Source organism: Rhinatrema bivittatum, chromosome 7 (genome assembly GCF_901001135.1).
Source record: "Rhinatrema bivittatum chromosome 7, aRhiBiv1.1, whole genome shotgun sequence".
NCBI classification, from domain to species: Eukaryota; Metazoa; Chordata; class Amphibia; order Gymnophiona; family Rhinatrematidae; genus Rhinatrema; species Rhinatrema bivittatum.
Genome location: NC_042621.1, coordinates 106,640,940 through 106,658,946, shown reverse-complemented (window position 1 = coordinate 106,658,946; position 18,007 = coordinate 106,640,940). Strand labels below are relative to the sequence as shown.

The 18,007-nt window shown below is 48.2% G+C and overlaps 2 protein-coding genes across 4 annotated transcripts in view; one reads left to right on the top strand and one right to left on the bottom strand.

The window, feature by feature from the left end:
- LOC115095349 (fibulin-7-like) overlaps positions 1-18,007 on the bottom strand; it is a 158,593-nt gene that overhangs the window by 70,006 nt on the left and 70,580 nt on the right. The window lies entirely within an intron of this gene.
- The window catches only part of LOC115095347 (zinc finger protein 33A-like), a 30,463-nt gene continuing 15,695 nt past the window's right edge, over positions 3,240-18,007 (top strand). For both annotated transcript variants that reach the window (XM_029608888.1, XM_029608887.1), the window contains exons 1-4: positions 3,240-3,598; positions 6,102-6,228; positions 7,657-7,770; positions 7,928-8,041. In XM_029608888.1, the coding sequence (XP_029464748.1) occupies positions 3,575-3,598; positions 6,102-6,228; positions 7,657-7,770; positions 7,928-8,041 (379 nt within the window). In that variant the 5' untranslated portion in view covers positions 3,240-3,574. The remainder of the gene's footprint in view (positions 3,599-6,101; positions 6,229-7,656; positions 7,771-7,927; positions 8,042-18,007) is intronic.

Here is an 18,007-nt window from a genome sequence, read left to right as displayed (position 1 = left end):
CCCTAGGGCAGCAGTGGTGGCTAGAGTCCAGACACACACCAGAGGCAAGGTAGACAGCAGGTTTGTGGAAGTCAGAGGAGAGAGTCAAGGTCGGAGCAGGTAGTGAGCAAGGGATCCAGTCAAGAGGTCAGGGACAGAGCAGCAAGCTGAGGGAAATGTGCACATACAGGAGACACTGAGGACAAGGAAGACAGGCTGGACGAGGCTGGACTGGGTGACAGGAGGAGAATGGACTGGGTGACAAGATGAGACTGAGCTGGAAGAGAAGACGAGGCTGAACTGGAAGACAAGGCAAGGTTGGAAAGCAAGACAAGGCTGGAAAGCGAGGCAAGGCTGGGAAGACAAGGCAAGGCAAGGCTAGTATTGTGGTACTGGACCCTTAGGTCGAGGCAAGGTTGGCACCACCTGCAGGGAGGAGCCCTGCAGGTCCTCACTGTTGACAGGTGGACCAGGGTAGAGCACAGACCCAACGGGACCTTCACCAATACCAGCCCTCTTCCCCACAGGTGCCATACAGATGAGGAGCACATCCCAAACATTTATAAGCACAGAGAGGCAATGGAATGCTCAGGAAAGCATTTGCCAGGTCAATATCCTGGAGCTGAGCGTGATGTACAAGGCCCTCCTGGCATTTGAACCATGGTTGACCAACAGATCCACACAGATAACCAACTAGCCATGTTCAATATTAACAAACAAGGAGGCTTCTTCAGATTATGCAGGGAAGCCCGGTCAATATGAACTTGGGCAATAAGCAGGGATGTTCAAATATCTGCAATCAGTCTACCATGTTCTGCAGATTCTTTGAGCAGACAAATCCACTGGACGAGTGATCTCTATATTAGAAGTATGTTGGAACAGATCTTCTGGATGTGGGGAATCCCATCAATAGACTTCTTTGCATCGCCAGAGAATCATAAGTTCCTGCATTATTACTCCAAGAGACCTTTGCAGCATGCGTGACCACAGACATAAGAAGTTAAGAAATTGCCATGCTGGGTCAGACCAAGGGTCCATCAAGCCCAGCATCCTGTTTCCAACAGAGGCCAAACCAGGTCACAAGTACCTGGCAAGTACCCAAACACCAAGAAGATCCCATGCTACTGATGCAATTAATAGTTCCATAAGTAAACTTGATTAATAGCAGTTAATGGACTTTTCCAAGAACTTATCCAAACCTTTTTTGAACCCAGCTACACTAACTGCACTAACCACATCCTCTAGCAACAAATTCCAGAGCTTAATTGTGCATTGAGTGAAAAAGAATTTTTTCAAATTAGTCTTAAATGTGCTACTTGCTAACTTCATGGAGTGCCCCCTAGTTCTTCTATTATCCGAAAGTGTAAATAACCGATTCACATCTACTCATTCAAGATCTCTCATGATCTTAAAGACTAGAGATGTGATTCGGCCGAACCTTTTGGTTCAGCCATTGTTATCGGCCTGCCACGGGAAATTTCATTTCCCGCGGTTTGGGCCGATTTTTTTTTTTTTTGGCTGTCTCGAACCAAAAAAAACCTAACCCACGCCAACCCTCAACCCTTCAGATCCAACCAATTACCACCCCCCCCCCCCCCAAAACCTGCCGAAAGTCCCCGGTGGTCCAGTGGGTGTCCCGGGAGCGATCCAATACCTTGGAAAAGAGATCTTCTATATGCATAGCCACACAAGCCCTCCCATTTCCCTGGTAACTTACAGACAGCTAGAATAAGGACTGATGTGCAGGCACACGGCAGTGAAGGTGCGAGGGGAACCAAGCACGCTAAGGAAAACTTCTAGTAGATTTCTGAACTGGGAGAAAGCAGTACCAGACTCTGTGCCATTAAATAATATCATCCAATTGTGTGGATGTTTGTTCTGCTGTGCACAGAGAACACCTGTTACAGGTAAGCAGCTTCACTTTCGCTTTCCAGCAGAGACAGCTTGGCTGTGACATCATCAGATTCTCCACAGAAGGGGAGCTTGGAGGGGCTGAACAAAGAGCCTGTTCTGAGAAGAGAGGGGCTGAGGTAAGGGAAGAGACACTCTAGCCAGGTCTCACTCTCTTGCACATTCCCAAGGCACTCTAGATAGCGGAGGCTTCACTGTCTCACACATTCCCGGCACAGTCTAGCCAGGGGAGGTCTCATTGTCTTGCACGTTTTCTGTTTCCGGCTATGCTCTGTAGTAGAGAACCCAATGGAAATTTTACAGCTGTGAGAAAATCACTAGATTTGTAGCTAAATTGTCCTAAAATAACTAAATTAGGGCCAGATTCATTAAGGCTTTTCTCCCATTTTGTGTCTATGGGAAAAACCCTTAGTGAATCAGGTATTTAGCTCCTTGCCATATTCACAGTTCTAAAAATCTCCATTGGGTTCAAAAAGTCACGAGTTCTAGTAGTGAGAAATTGCTACATTGGCAACACTGATCTGGAGACTCAGGGAATTTGCATCAACACTGAATAGCTCCAGGCCTCTCTCCCTTTACTGCTCCAGTCACTTCCCCTTCAGGAAGCCTGCAGGGAACAGGAGAAGAGGGATGAGCCCAGAACACACACACACACACATTGCAGGCAGCATATGGGGAGAAACTGGAAAAGTGTTGCAACTCCCACACACAGCTCAGCCTGCAGCTATAATTCCAGGATTTGGGACTTAGGTGAGGGTAGAGTGAGGGTGCACAAGTCAGGGAGCTAGAACTTAACAGAGGGATGGGAGCAAAAAACAAGGTGGAGACATGGAAGGAGACGGGGCGGGGGGGGGGGGGGGTCATCTTTGGAGGGGGCAGGTGGTGGTGTTGAGAGAGAGTGTATGGGTTAAGCAAGAAGAGGGCAGAACAGAGAAAGTTGCTATGCATTAGTCCTTTTCCCCCCCTCTCCCCTGCTAATCAACAGCAATCTCAGGGTATCCACAACTCAAAAGTTTCCAGGTATGGTAAGTAATATGAAATAGATCCACTTTTTGGGATCTGCTGAGTACTTGTGATCTGGACTGGCATCGTCAGGGCCAGGATGCTGAGCTTGTCATTTCTTAGCTTAGTTATTTATCTTATTAAAGCACTTTTCGCAATAAAATCAAAGCAGTTTATAATAAATGCAAAATCAAATCCATCTGATTGCTGTACTTTTTTTTTTTTTTGTTTGTTTTATTTATGGATACATTTTGATTCTGGTATATCTACCGTATGTTTAGCAGAGTGGGTTTTCTGTTGCCTGCCATGCCTATATGACTCCAGCACTATCTCTACAGATCCACCTTAAGGAGGTGGGAGCTCCCCAGCATGCACTGGGGGAAGCAGCTTGAGGTCGTAGGCGGAGTTTCTTTCTTCTTCCTCTAGTGTCTGCCACGGGAATGCAAAGGGCAGGAAAGATTCGGAATAAAAGCAGAAACTTTCTGCCTCCCCAGGACTGGAAATCACCGCCAGCTCCAGATCTGCAGAAGGAGAGAGGAGGGACTCTGCCTAAGACACTCAAGAATCATCCCAGCCCCCTCCTGTCTTATTCACCTTTCGCAGCAGCTGCTCAGGAACAGGAAAGTCTCCAGCCTGAATCCATTCCTGCAACTGCAGAAGTCAGAGGGAAGACAGTAGGGAAATGTCTGCCTTGGTTTATAATCAGGTGAGAAATTCTTCTCTATCCTCTTGTAAACGGGACACCAGCACTTAAAGGAAAACTTTTCCCTGTGCAGCTCTTCCATCCTTCCCTCTCGAACCTGGGAAGCTTTGAGCTTTGCTTACCCTGAGATCAGCAAAGATTAGCAGGCTGGAGCGGGTCAGGCAGACTTTCTCACATGCACATACACGTGAGCACAGTGTCACTCCCATACATGCACACACAAGCATGCAAACATGGAACATAGAAATGTGGAGACAGAAAAAGACCATATGGCTTATCTACTCTGCACATTCACACTACCTGTTCAGCTTTACAATCTCTACCACTCCCTCAGAGATTCCCTGTGCTTGTTCCATGCTTTTTTGATTTCAGATACTGTCCTTGTTTTCACCATTTCCACGGGAAGGCAGTGCCATGAATTCACCACTCTCTCTGTAAAGAAATATTTCCTTAGATAACTCTTTTTAGTTTATCCCCTTTCACCTTCATGATCCCTCGTTCTAGAGCCTCCTTTCTGTTGAAATATGCTCACTGCCTAGCATTGGAATCTTCCTTCCTATCCTGCATTTCTTCTAGGGTGTATATGTTTACATCTTTAAGTTTGTGCCCATAACCATTAGAATGAAGATCGTTGACCATTTTAGTAGCCACCCCTTGGACTGACTCCATCCTGTATATATCCTCTTGAAGGTGCAGACTCCAGAATTGCACAAAGTATTCTAAGTGAGGTCTCGCCAGGGACCTATACAGGGGCAATATCACCTCTTTTTTTCTGCTGACCATTCCTCCCACTCTACAGCCAAGCATTTTTCTGGATTTTGCTGTCACCTTATCCACCTGTTTAGCCACCTTAAGACCATCCAATATGCTCACTCCTAGATCTTGCTCTTGATTTTTGCATAGAGTAAATTTTCCTCCTATACTGTACCCTCTCCCTTGGAGTTTTGCAGCCCAATACATGACTCTGCAATTTTTAGCATCAAATCGAAGCTGCCAAACTTCACAAGATCCATCCTAATGTTTTCCACAACTTCTTGCCGTCTACTCTGTTTCAGATTTTGGTGTCATCCACAAAAAGACAAACCTTTCCCTACAATCCTTCCACAAGTTGCTCATGAAAATGTTAAAGAGAACCAGTCTAAGGACTGATCCCTGTGGTATACAGTTAGTAATGCTCCTCTCCTTGGAGTGTCCTCCATTTTCCCTGTACGTACCCGGATCAGTCCAGACTCCTGGGTTTTGCTTCCTCTCCAGCAGATGGAGACAGAGAGAGAGTTTTATGAACACTGCCACTTAACTTGAGGTGCCACCTGCAGTCTCTCGTCATTCCATCTTAGTCTGTGGAGCTTCCGGCTTTTCCAAAGTTGGAGTCCTCTGTGCCTCTCTCAAGGGACTTGCGGTTTTTGGATGTAAGGCGGGCATTATTGCGTTACTTGACAGTCACGAACAGCCTTCGTTTATCGGATCATCTTTTTGTACTATGGAGTGGTGCAAAAAAGGGGCAGAAAGCATCCAAGATGACGATTGCAAGATGGTTGAAAGCGCCGAATGGTTCTGCCTATAACTGTCAGGGTCGCCAAGTTCCAGTGGGACTTCGGGCGCATTCCACCCGTTCCCAGGCTACTTCCTGGGCCGAGTGTCGGCAAGTTTCGCCACAGGAAATCTGCAAAGCGGCGACTTGGAAATCTTTCCACACTTTCACCAGGCACTATTGACTAGATGTCTAGGCCCCAGAGGCCATGGGCTTTGGTGAGAGTGTCCTTCGAGCGGACTCACTCCAACCCACCCCTTTTTGGGAAGCTTTGCTACATCCCAGGAGTCTGGTACGTACAAGGAAAGGAAAATTGGTTCTTGCCTGCTGATATTTGTTCCTGTAGTACCCCTTTGTGGCCTCCCAGTGAACCAGTTTCTAACCCAGTCAGACACTTTAGGACCCACGCCAAAGATATTCCATTTAATGAGTGGCCTATGCAGAATCGTGTCAAAAGCCTTACTGAAATCTAAGTACAGTGCATGCAACATGCGTACACTTGCACACATGTACACACTCACATTCATGTGCATGAACACACTCATGCATGCCCACATACTTCCCCTCTCACATACATGCAGACCCTACGTACTTTCACGTGTGTGCACATTCTCGCACACTTTACACACACACACACACACACACACACTGTTTCCACTTTCCTGCCTTGGAAACCAACTCACCAGCCTCTCTATCCCTCCCATCTATTTGGATCGTGCTGCTGCTACCTCCTCCTTCATCCGACCCACACAAGCTGATTCCTCTGGTCCAAATGTGCTGCTGCCAACTCCTCCTTCCAACTGTTAAATCTGCAAAGGCTTGTGATTTCCAGTGTTTCTTTGGAGACCAGGCAGTCTCTACAAAATGCTGGACATGTAAGAGAACAGGGCTCTCTTCATGATACAATCTACTGGAGAGCACATTATAATGAAGCTGGAAGGTAAAGGATTGAGGGTATCCCTTTTACTGTTCCAGGCATCGGTCACATTCAGTGATGTCGCTGCTTATTTCCTGAAAGTGGAGTGGGATATTCTGGGAGAATGGCAGAAGGAGCTGTACAAGAAAGTCATCAAGGAGATTCACAGCATCCTCATTTCGCAGGGTAAATCTGCCTTTTTTATAATCATCTACCACCCAGACCCATTGCAGGATGGGAGCTTCCATTTTATCAGGGCAGGAAAAATCCCAAGTGCCAGGACCTATGGCCACCTAAAATTTAGGGCCTGGCTTCTGGTGCCATCCCAAGTCCAACCGGAGCTGCCATGGCTCTCCAGGGCCCATTGTTGCAGACCCAGGAAAAGATGCTGCTGTGTGCTGCAAGATTAATCTTTTTTTTTTGTATGTTAAACTAGAGGCTTCTTGCAAGACCAGCTGGAGTCTGTCTCTTGTGTGCAACAAAAGCTGGCACAGGGGAGCAGGAGGGAGAATTTTCCTCTCTGATTCCCTCCTGAGAACCACAACCTGCATATAAGGGCCTCATGTGTTAGCTCTGCACTACATAACTATACTGTACAACATGTAACCCCCTTCAGGTGGTATCCAGATGTAGCAGGTCAAATATCCCTTTTCTCCCTGTCACTGGCTTCTAGATCAGGAGTGGTCGAGCCATGACAGACGGGCCAGACACAGCCTACCTTCCTCGTATGCATTGATTGTTGGAACTGGCCTGCCGAGGCTGCCACCATCTTCCTGCTGTAGGTCATTAGCAATGGCCCAGAGTGATGTGCAGGACTCACATCGTGTCAGACCATGGCTGATTTATGCTGGGCTGCTTGGGCAGGCTGCTGGAGGATGGGGGTGTTGCATAATTCTTCAGCTGAAGAGAAGGGGGGCCACCGATCGAGCCCATCCCACTAGAGCCAAATCGAGGGGGAGGACCTGGGGCCACAGCTGGATTCCATCCTGTCAATAACCTGAAGAGGGATGGGGACCCCTGGCGGCAGCAGAAGAAGTGAATAAAAATAAGGTAGGGGGGGAGTGTGTGAACGAGTGGATGAAAGTGATAGGTATAGTGATAGAGTTAGGGAATGAAGGAGAGAGTGAGTGTGTGTGAGGGGAGAGCAAGTATAATTGCAAGAGAGCTTTAAGGGGACCCTGCTGAAGGAGCTCCAGTGGGACTCCCCTGGTGCTGATGAGAGCTACAAATGTGGCCTAACTTAAAAAAAACGTTTGCCCACCCCTGCTCTAGATAGTGTTATCTTTAAGTTTTAGGATTTGGGTTTTCTTTCTCGGATGCTGCTAATAGGACGACTCCTTTCCTGGCGGCCACATGCTTGCAGAGAAGATTGACACCTGTACTGTCTCCACCTTGCAGGGTCTTTAATTGAAATGACTGTACCAGCAACCATCCCAGGTTTAATCTTGAGCAAGTGGTTGGCTGCAACTGTCTTTTCTCACCAAGCTTTCTCATGCAAGAGCACATCCAAACATGCACGCGCTCCCACTGATCCAGCAGAACAGGAAACAGATGAAACCCCGGCTATTCTACAAGCAGAACTTGAAAATGTAATTCTGCTGCTTTCATTGACAGGTTACTCGATTATTCATCCTGATGTAATTTTCAAGATTAAAAAGGAAGAAGAGAAATACTTCACTCAGCACTATGAGTGGGAGGGGAAAGGAAGCATTAATGAGGCCACCGTTAGTAAGTAAATGTTCTGGATTTTAAGGGCTTTGCACTTTCATATCACAGGAGATGGATCGTTAACATCAAACCTTTTGGAGACTTAAAATCCATTTCCTAGCATAATAGCAGGTGCTGAGTGAATCCTCCTAGACATGTTTTGTTTTCCCCTTGACAGGCCTTCCGATTATAACGTCTGAGTTCTCGCTGAGCGTTAAACAAGAGGAAGATCTCCCCTTCTTGGATCCTCTTGAATCGGAGACGACTGAAGAGATTTACCCTCCTGTAACAGGCAAGTATCAGATTCCTCCTAGACACCTTTAGGTATTCGGCACAGAGGGAGCAAGAGGCTGTCACCCACTCTCTTGCCCCCCTTATCTGTTTCTCTATTTTGGATGGGTTAGGATGACCGAGGGGCAGCCTGACAGGGTTCTGGCACTGGGAGTATTGCAGGGGATGCCAGAGGTCCAGTGAGCAGGGATGGATTTGGGCAGATGCCAGCCCTAGGTCCTAAAATAAAGGTTAACGTGTAAAACAAAAAAAAATATATAAGGTGATAACTTTTTATTGGACTAACTTAATACAGTTCTTGACTTGATTTTCTGATATCAGAAAACATAAGTGGATCATAAAAGGCATTCAATGATAGTGTAAAGGGGAAGGGGCTTGTAGAAGGGTGAGGTTTAATGAGTGATCAGAAGGTGATAGGCAGAGCTCATGGCTCTTTGCGTCATGTCTTGACAGTTCCATAGGGTCTGATTATTTTCACTTCAAAAGCTTTGCGTTCCAGGATTGTTTTAAAATTTCCTTTCCTCTTCGTCCTGCCGGACCAGTCTTCACTATGGGTTTCGTCCCCTCCCAGCAGATGAAGGCAGACCTTCGTACCTCGTCCCTGAGGTACCCTCCTATATAGGCTGGCTTAGCATGGAGGGAGTCCGTAGTTCTCTGCCACCAGCAGATGGTAGGTAGAGCTGGTTCAGCAGGAGGATTTGGCAGGGCGACGGCCTACCTGAGGTTGATTTTTCCCTGGGGAGACGCCAGGGCCGAGCTGGGGAACTCTTCTTTGGGGCGACGGCTCTCCTAGGGCCGCTTTTCCCTCCCCCAGGTGATCAGACCGACGGCCTTGCTTTTCCCGATTGGCGCAAGAAAGGAAAGTAGAAGGCAGAGGGAAGTGGGCCTAGACGCCTAATACCGCGGACCCGTCCTGAAGTTCCCGAACTCCCTCCCCGAAGGTAAGCAACAATGGAGAGGGATAGAAAGTGCCTAGAGTGTGATGCGTAGTGCGTCCCTACGGGGGGGGGGGGATTCGGGACGATGACACACCATTGTCTCTTCTCCCCCCAGCCAGCCTGGCATTACCCGCAGACAAAATGGAAGTCACTGATGGTCAGGCTCCTGCCCTCTCTCCAGCTGCTTCAGAGGAGGAGGCAGCAGCTGATAGGGAGGGGGAGGAGTTCTCTACAGAGTTTGTGACAGAGTTTGTGCTGTTCACGCACCAGGCTTATCGAGAAATGAAGGGCAAACCTTATGGGCTCAGGCAATTCCAAAGCCAGGGAAGAAATGGAAGCTTGAAGCTAGAGAGAAAGAAACCTAGGCACTCACAGGAGCCAGTCTCAGAAGAACCAGAAGGCTCCTCACAGATGGACTTCTTGGAGGAGCCTGAGGAAGAGGAAGACATGGGGCCAGAGCAGAATGACTTGGCCATGAGGCTATTTACGGCTGATGAATTAGGAGCTCTTACCTTAAAGGTCTCTCGGGTCCTTAGGCAGTCAGAGGAGCAGCCTAGAGACCAGAGGCCAAAGGGCAACCTTATCCTCACTGGCATTAAGAAGCCAGTGAGGGCCTTCCCTTTCCACTCCACAATCTAGGACATGATTACAGCTGAAAGGACCATCCCAGACTTAAGGCTGCAGAGCAGAAAAAATATGGAGAAATTTATGTGATGGACCAGCAGGGAGAGAGAGTCTATTATCACTCCCTAGAGTGGATGCAGTGGTTATGGCGGCCTCAAAGACGGTCACCATTCCAGTCAAGGGGGAGCATGGTCCTCAGAGACCTGCAGGATAGAAAGATCGAGACACTACTCAGGAAGGAATTTGAGCTAACTAGTCTAGTGCTACATACAGCGAACTGTGGTGGGTATGCTGCAAGGGTCTTGCTCTGTACACTGCAGCTATTCCCACGGGCGGGCTAGGCAGAAGGATCAAGTAAATTGGAAGCAGCCCAAGCAGAGTCAGTGGCAGCCTATTTAGTTTATGCCCTGTATGATCTCAGAATCACAGCCAAGCTGGCTGCTATAGGGCTAATGGCCAGGCAGTTGCTATGGCAAAAAAAGTGGGTAGCAAACTCTGCATCTAAGGCAACGCTGAGTAAACTTCCTTTTAAAGGGAAATTACTCTTCAGAAAAACATGGAAAGTCTCGTGAAGAGCTTAGCATCCAAACTTCTGAGATGCCAGAGGACAGAAGCAGGAGACTATAAAGAAGAAGGACTGGTAGCCCAGATATACTAGACAGCCCAAATGGTCAAGTTTCCAGCCTAGCAGGGAAGGCAGGTCGCATGGATGGCCCTTTTGGGGGCCAGGTGTGGCTCCAGAGATGCTGGTAGCAGACGTCAGCCCCCTAGCAAGGGAACGTGGGCCCACTCGGTACTCCTGCAAGTCGGAGGCTGACTGAGGGTTTTTTTCATGAGTGGACCACAGTAACAAGGGACCGGTGGGTCTTCAGCATTGTAAGAGAAGGTTAATGCCCAGAACTAAAAGGAAACCATAAAGGAGGAGTTCGTCCTGTCGCCATGAAGCAGGCAAGAAAGACAGGCAATCCAGGATTCGGTAACCAAGCTGTTGAACCTCAAGGCAATCATTCTAGTTCCCAGCCAGGAGAGAAGAAGAGGCACAAACTCCATATTCTTCACAGTATCGAAAAAGGATGGGTCATACCTTCCAGTGTTGGACCTTAAAAATGTAAACCAGATGCTGAGGATTCCACACTTCAGAGTGGAATCCTTGGGGGATGGTCAAAGCCACAGTAAGAGAGGGCGAGTTTCTCTCCTCTCTGTATCTGATGGAATTTTACCTACACATACTGATGCGGGAAAGCTTCCAAAGGTTCGTACATTTCGCAGTCTTGGACCAGCACTACCAGTTCCAAGCCCTGCCCTTTAGGCTAATGATGGCACCAAGAACCTTCATGAAGGTCCTGGTGGTGGTAGCAGGCTCTTTATACAAACAAAGAAGGAATCAGAGTCCATCCCTATCTGGACGATTAGCTAATAAGAGCAGACACTGAGCAGGAAGGGTTCATGGCAACAGAGTCGTACAACAACTGGAAAGGTTGGGATGCAGAGTAAACAAACTCAAAAGCCACTTATGCCTATCTCAGACGCTCAAGTATCTGGGAGCCCTCTTCGACCCAAGCAAGGGGACATTGGTCCTACCGGAAGAGAGAATAGAGAAGTTGCAGCAGCAGGTGGAAGCATTGTTAATCACCAAAGAGCCCAGAGATCCCACCTCTAGGTGCTTTGATCAATGGCAGCAGCCATCGAAGCAGTACCTTGGGCGAAAATGCACATGAGGCCACTGCAGGAGAACCTACTAACCAGTGGAGCTCCACAGAGCCAGGATTTTGAGCAAAGGCTTCTGCTGCCAGGTCATGAAAAAGAAAGCCTCCAATGGTGGCAAATGAAGTGCAATCTGGCCAAAGGCTCCAGTTTAGAGTCCCCCCCCCCCCCCCACCCCGGAGGATTCTACTGACAATGAATGTCAGCAGCAGGGGCTGGGGGTGCAATACGAAGGACAAGTGACATAGGGAGTCTGGTCCCAGAAGGAGAGAGAATTCTCCATAAACGGGTTGGAGATCAGGGTGGTCTTCCAGCCCTAGCCCACTTCAAAGTGAGACTGGAAGGGCACCCAGTCAGAATCCTCTTGGACAATGCCACAATGGTAGCCTATATCAACAGGCAGGGAGGAACCAGGAGCCCACAGGTGGCAATAGATGTAGTCCAGTTAATGACATGGGCGGAAGACCACCTTGAAGATATCTCAGCGGCCCACATAATATGTACGGACAATGCACAAGCAGACTTCCTAAGCCATCAAAAGTTGGACCCAGGAGAATGGGAACCTATGGAGGAAGTGTTTCAGCAAACAATAGCTCCCTGGGGACACCCCCAGTGGGATCTGATCCCCAAAAGAGGCAATACCAAGGAGGCCAACTTCTTCAGCAGGAGAAGAGATTGGGGGTCCAAGGAAATCGACATTTTAACCCAGGAATGCCCAAGGGAGCCTCTGCTTTATGTCTTTGCACTCTGACCTATGATAGGGAGAATCCTGAACACAATGACTGACCACCAGGGGCAGATAATCCTAGTGGCACCAGACTAACTTAGATGACCATGGTACGCAGACCTAAGGAGGTTAAGAGAAGATGAGCCAATCGGATTCTGCCCAGTGCCAGGCTTCCTGAAGTAAGGTCTAGTCAAAAACGGAAAATCCAGCACAATTCTCTCTTATGGCATGGCTATTGAGAGGGACAGGTTCAAGAAAAGAGGATATTTCATACAGGTAACCTTGACCGTGCTTACAGCAAGAAAGAAATCAACATCACTAGCCTATGCTAGAACCCGGAGGCTTTTTGAGTGCTGGTGCACTGGATACAGCAGCAATATTCCAGTTCCTACAGGATGGCCTGGATAAGGGCCTATCTGAGTCTGGGTGGCAGCAATCATGTGCTATAGGGGGCAGATCAGGGGCTCAACCATTTCATCACTCCCAGATGTCGTCCAGTCCCTACGGGGAGTGGAACACATGCATCCACTGCACAAACCAGTAGTTGCAGCATGGGACTCAAACCTGATAATGAGGGCGCTCTTTAAAGCCCCCTATGAGCCTCTCAATAAGATCCAGTTAAGGGATCTGACCTGGAAGGCAGCCTTCCTGGTAGCAATATGCTCAGCAAGAAGAATATCCGAGATTCAGGCTCTGTCATGCTGTGACCATATCTCTCCTTCTCAAGAGAAAAGGTGACAATCAGACCAGTCCAGTCCTTCGTCCCCAAGGTGGTGTCGGAATTCCACCTTAGTCAAGCGATCTCCCTGCCGGGATTTAGAAAGACGGATTGTGTGGACAAGAGGGAGGACCTGCACCTTCTGGACATCAGAAGAATCCTCTCGAAATATTTAAAGGCCACAGACAAGTTCAGAAGGTCAGACAGGCTATTCACTCTGCAAACAGGAGAGCGCAAAGGAGAGGCAGCATCTAAGACATCTATCGTGAAATGGGTCGAGAAGGCCATCGCCTCAGCATACATAGGGACTCACTCAACAAGGGCACAAGCCCTGACCTGGGCAGCATTTAGATCAGTGGCACCCATCCACATTTGCAGGGCAGCCACATGGGCCTCAGTGAACCCATTTACAAAACATTATAGGCCGCATCTCCACGAAAGAGAAGACACAAGATTTGTGTCGGGCGTCCTAGAAGCAGCCTTGGGACTTTCCCACCCGGGACGAGTGCAGCTTAGGTGCGTCCCTCAGTGAAGGCTGGTCTGGCAGGACGAAGAGGAAGGTACAATTAGATCTTACCTGCTAATTTTCTATCCTCAAGTCCTGACAGACCAGTCCAAAATCCCACCCCGAGTGGTACAACCAAAAGAGAGAAGAAAATAAAGTATAAAGGACCAAGACTATTCCTTTAGTGTTGGTATAGCGAGAAGGAACCGGGGGGAGGCCACACTCCTTGGACTCTTTTTAGTACAGCCCGGGGCAAGGGCAGGCCTCTCTCTCTCTTCTTTCTTTTCAGACCACATTGCAGATTTACGGTTTAGTTTTACCATTTGCTTGCGGGATGCCAACAAGGATAAGTACCTGGGGGGGGGGAGAGAGGCGAGCAGGAAGTTTGCCCGCCCAGGCAGGACCACCCCCCCCTCCCCTGAGCAAGAATGCCCGGCACATTTTTCTTTTTAGGTGATAAGGGAAGTAGCAAAAAGATTATAAAAATAAATAATTATTAGGACCAGCTTGACCAAGAGTCTACTGGCTCCTTCCCTGCCGAACCAAGCTATATAGGAGGGTACCTCAGGGAAGAGGTCTGGAAGTCTTCCTCCATCTGCTAGTAGGTAGACGAATCCCACAATAAAGACTGGTCTGGCAGGAATTGAGGAAAGAAAATTAGCAGGTAAGGTCCAATTGTACCTTAATTATCCAGGTCATAAAGTCATTGCTGCAGTGGTCTGTTCTGAAAAGAGTTCCCCTTCATGTGAAGCTGTGGCTTTGGTCTTCCCTGACCTTGTGAAGTGACTCTTGCCTTTAATGTCTGGCCCAGCTCACCACTGTAACATTAACCTTCACATTTTCTGCACTGAATAATACGTACCACGTTAGAGGAAGAGCACGAGGAGGTTCCTCGCATGGTGAATGTTTCTCTCATGCTGGTGACTGTGGGAGTCCTGTGATATGTGCTGGCACATGGGCCGATGCAGAAAGCTGAGCATTAAAACCAGTTTCCTAACGCACAAGCCACATTTCTCTTTAATTCCCGCTGTAGTAAACTACTGTTATGCTAATGCACCGGGAGTTAAAAAATGTGCGCACCCCGAGTTAAAATGTGCGTTCAGCATGGGGGGGGGGAGGGGGCACTGGCCAGCTGCCATTTTGGAAAATGACAGCAACAGGCCTGGGGCTGGGTGACACTCTGGGCCACCAATACACCACCAGGGTTTCTTCTAAAGGGGAGGGGAGGGGTAAACTACCAAGGATTTTTATGAAACCTATTGGGCCTTGGGGTCTTTTACATTTTGCTGCGGTAGCATCAGGACCAGCACTAGTAGCCCAGCACTAGGTCCCAAGGCAAAATATCTACACCTCGATTCGCAATAAAATAATGGGGTTGATTTTTTTTTTTTCTTCAAAGTCAGCTGTGTTATTTTATTTGCATAGGTTTTCCAATGCATTAGCTGCTTTGCATACATCATGAAATTTTATGCATGCAAAATAACTGATTTCAATAGAGATGTAATTAAAAAAAGAAAAAACATAATTTCATGCAATATCACTGCAATATGTGCTCCCTGAACTGTGAGGATCGCATCGCTGGAGGGATAGGACAGTGGGAAAGGCACCTTCAGAGGTCCGGGGTAGGACATTTTCCATTTCTACAAATTTTGCTAGACACAGATCTTTGAATAAATCCAGGCCAGCCAGTGAGGGCAGTACTGCTTGATTTAGGAACAGTGACATAATGGGATGTATAGTTTTTGTTCTGGTGGTGGATTAATGCAAATTGTGTTATGTAATATGATTTGCCTTCATGAGCTAAGCTGCATGATTTTACATGTGGCACCCTAATATGTACTAGCTTGCTAATGAGCACTAATGGTAAGACGCACTAACGTGTTTACTGCACATAGCTTATGTTGTGTTAATGCGCTCTGGTATATTGACTCCCTAGTGTGGCCAGAAGGAGGCCAAAAGATCAACTGAGAAAGATTAGGTTATTCCAGGCCTTGTCATCTCATACGTAAATCATTGCTAAGCTCCTAAGCCTTACCACCAGGCTTTGTAATAATTAAAAAAGCCAACAAAATGTCTGAGGCTGTTGGGTGAAATTTCCAGTCACCCCCATGCTCATTGATATGGGAGTTTTTAACCATCGATGCTTCTGTGCCAATAACTCTAACCTTCTGGGAAGCTTGATCCCATCGTAGCAGTTCTCTGTGGGATGCACCCAGGGCCACTCCAGCTTTCTCGGAAGCTTGCTTCAGCTGTTCTACCACTCCCTGCCCAGTGGCTTGTATTCTCCCCTCTTTGGTTCTGTAAGTTTCCATGTGACTGGCCCTCTTCATTTCTTCTACCTGATGTCACGTCCCCCCACCCACCCTTACCACTGTACTCTCTGTCAATTTGGCCATTGCTTTGGTAGCCACTGCCTCTGTCAGGAAGCAGTGCCAGGCTTCTGCTATCCTCTCAGTAAAAAAAATATTTTTTCGTGTTTCCTCTGATCGTTCCTCCCTGCATCTTCACATTGGGGGGTCATTTTCAAAAGTGTGCATAAATCAGACTTCCGCATCGTCCTGCAGACCAGTCCAGACAAATGGGTTTTTGTCTCTCCTGCGAGCAGATGGAGCCAGAGGGCAATTATTTGTTCCTCCATATAATGTGGTATAGCAGGGAAAGTGTAAGTAGTCCTCTGCCTCCAGCAGATTTTTAGGAAGGCTGGTCCAGCAGGAAGAAGCGGAAAGGCCACGGATCAACAACTCAAGTTTCCTCTTGGATAAGCTAGGGCCAGGTCAGGGGAGCCCAGAGGGACAAATAGTCAGGACAGACTGTTCTTCCTCTCCCTGGAGCAAACAGGAAGGTAGTACTCTTGCATTTCCCCTTTTGAGAAGTAAAGTCTCCGGAAAAAAGAAAAAAAAACAAAACTCCAATGCAACCTGAGAGCTGGAGGCAGGTCGGCGACAGACTCGTCGGGTCTCTCCCCTCCGTCCGCGGAGTCCTGGTATGGAGAGGGGGAGGAAGGGCGGGTGGTACAAGGCTTAGATGAGCAGCCGACTCGTTCTGCAAGGTGTGCAATGGGGAGAAGCCGGGTCAGGCATCGCAGGCAGAGGTGGATCGCGCAGAGCGGTGCGGGGGTCTCAAACCCGTCATTTCCGCCCAGGTTTGGGCAGGGCTCCAGAGCGGCAGCGCACTTGCAGTGCTCTTCCCGCGGAGTTGGAGCAGTTGCTGGAGCCCCATAATTGCCCAGGGTCTGAAGGCTCATGAAACCCTGAATTCATTTTAGAGTTTATTAGAATTTGCACCAAGGCATATAAAGATATAAATGGAGCGAGCAGACAGCCATCCCAGGGCCTGGAGCATTATCACGTAGAGCTCACCTCCCAAAAAAAGAGACCCGAGGATGAGGAGATCTTGCATGAAGGGGACGTGGAGGAAGGGGGGCTGCTGTCACAGGCAGAGGATCCCACGGTGAGATTGTTCAGGCAGCAGGAAGTGAGTGCTCTTATCTCATTAAAAACGGAGGAGAACCAGCGGAAGGAAGAAGCACCCAAATAGGATCCAATCCTCAGGGACACTAAGAAACTGGCAAAAGCATTTCGGGTTCACTCCGCTATTCAGGATATGATTACAGCGGAGTGGGAATCCCCTGGAGGCAGCTCTGAAGAATTTTAGGTTTATAGAGACGTTGTACCAGGTACAACAGAGAGAGAGAAGCTGTTTAAGACACCTAAGGTTTGCCAAAGAACCACGATCCCAGGGGGAAGGCAGAGCAGCCTTAAATGATCTGCAGGATGGCAAATTTGAGACAGCAATGAAAAAAAATGTTTGATTTGTCCAGTCTAGGATTGCAATCAGCCATATGTGGCAAGAGCCGTCCTATGCTGGGTGCAGCAGAGCAAGGTAGCCACAGACCCATAAGGGCCACAAGATTTAGATGAGGAGAAGGCACTCCCGGAATTGGGAGCAGTGTTCTCACCGGATACCCTGAATGATTTGATTTGGGTCTCGGGCAAGCAGGTGGCTACCTCACAGTTTGGTGAGATGCTTATTAAGGCTGAGGAACTGGGCTGCAGATGCAGCCGCTGAAACAAAATTAAGCAGACTACTCTTCAGAGGAGAGCTCCTGTTTGGGGAAGACTTGGCTGGAAAGAGCTTGGTGTGTCAAAGCCTCGGAGACTATCTACAGACAAGAGAAGTTTGGCTCGGGGTAATGTTGCCAGGTCATGCTTAAAAGAGGCAAGGCAGTACAGACCAGGCAGGCCAAAAGACAGCCAGGACCCAAACCATCTGAAAGATGCAGCCCTTTCGGGACAGCAGGCAAAGAAACGAGGAAGGTGGTTTCCATGGACCAATGTTAAGTAAGGGGGTCCCAGTGATAATTTCGGGGCCCTCTCTGCGCTCCCACCAATAGGTGGATGCCTGCAAAGATTCTACGAGGAGTGGACCCACATTATAGGAGACAGGCAGGTGCCAGACGCGATGCCTCAAGGTTAGATCTTTGTAAGATCCCCATTCAGAATATCAAAGGGTCCCAAACAGAAGATGCTGCACAGAATTCTTCAAATACAGGAAATAGTACCAGTTCCATGTGCGGAATGAGCAAGAGGCAGCTACAAGATTTATTTCATAGTCCTGAAGAAGGAAGAGACATTTCAGCAAGTATTGGTCTTAAAAAGCGTAAACAGATCCTTGAACGTACTTCATTTTCAATGGAATCCTTGGGAACAATAATTGCAGCATTGTAGAAAGAAGAATTCCTGTCCATGCTG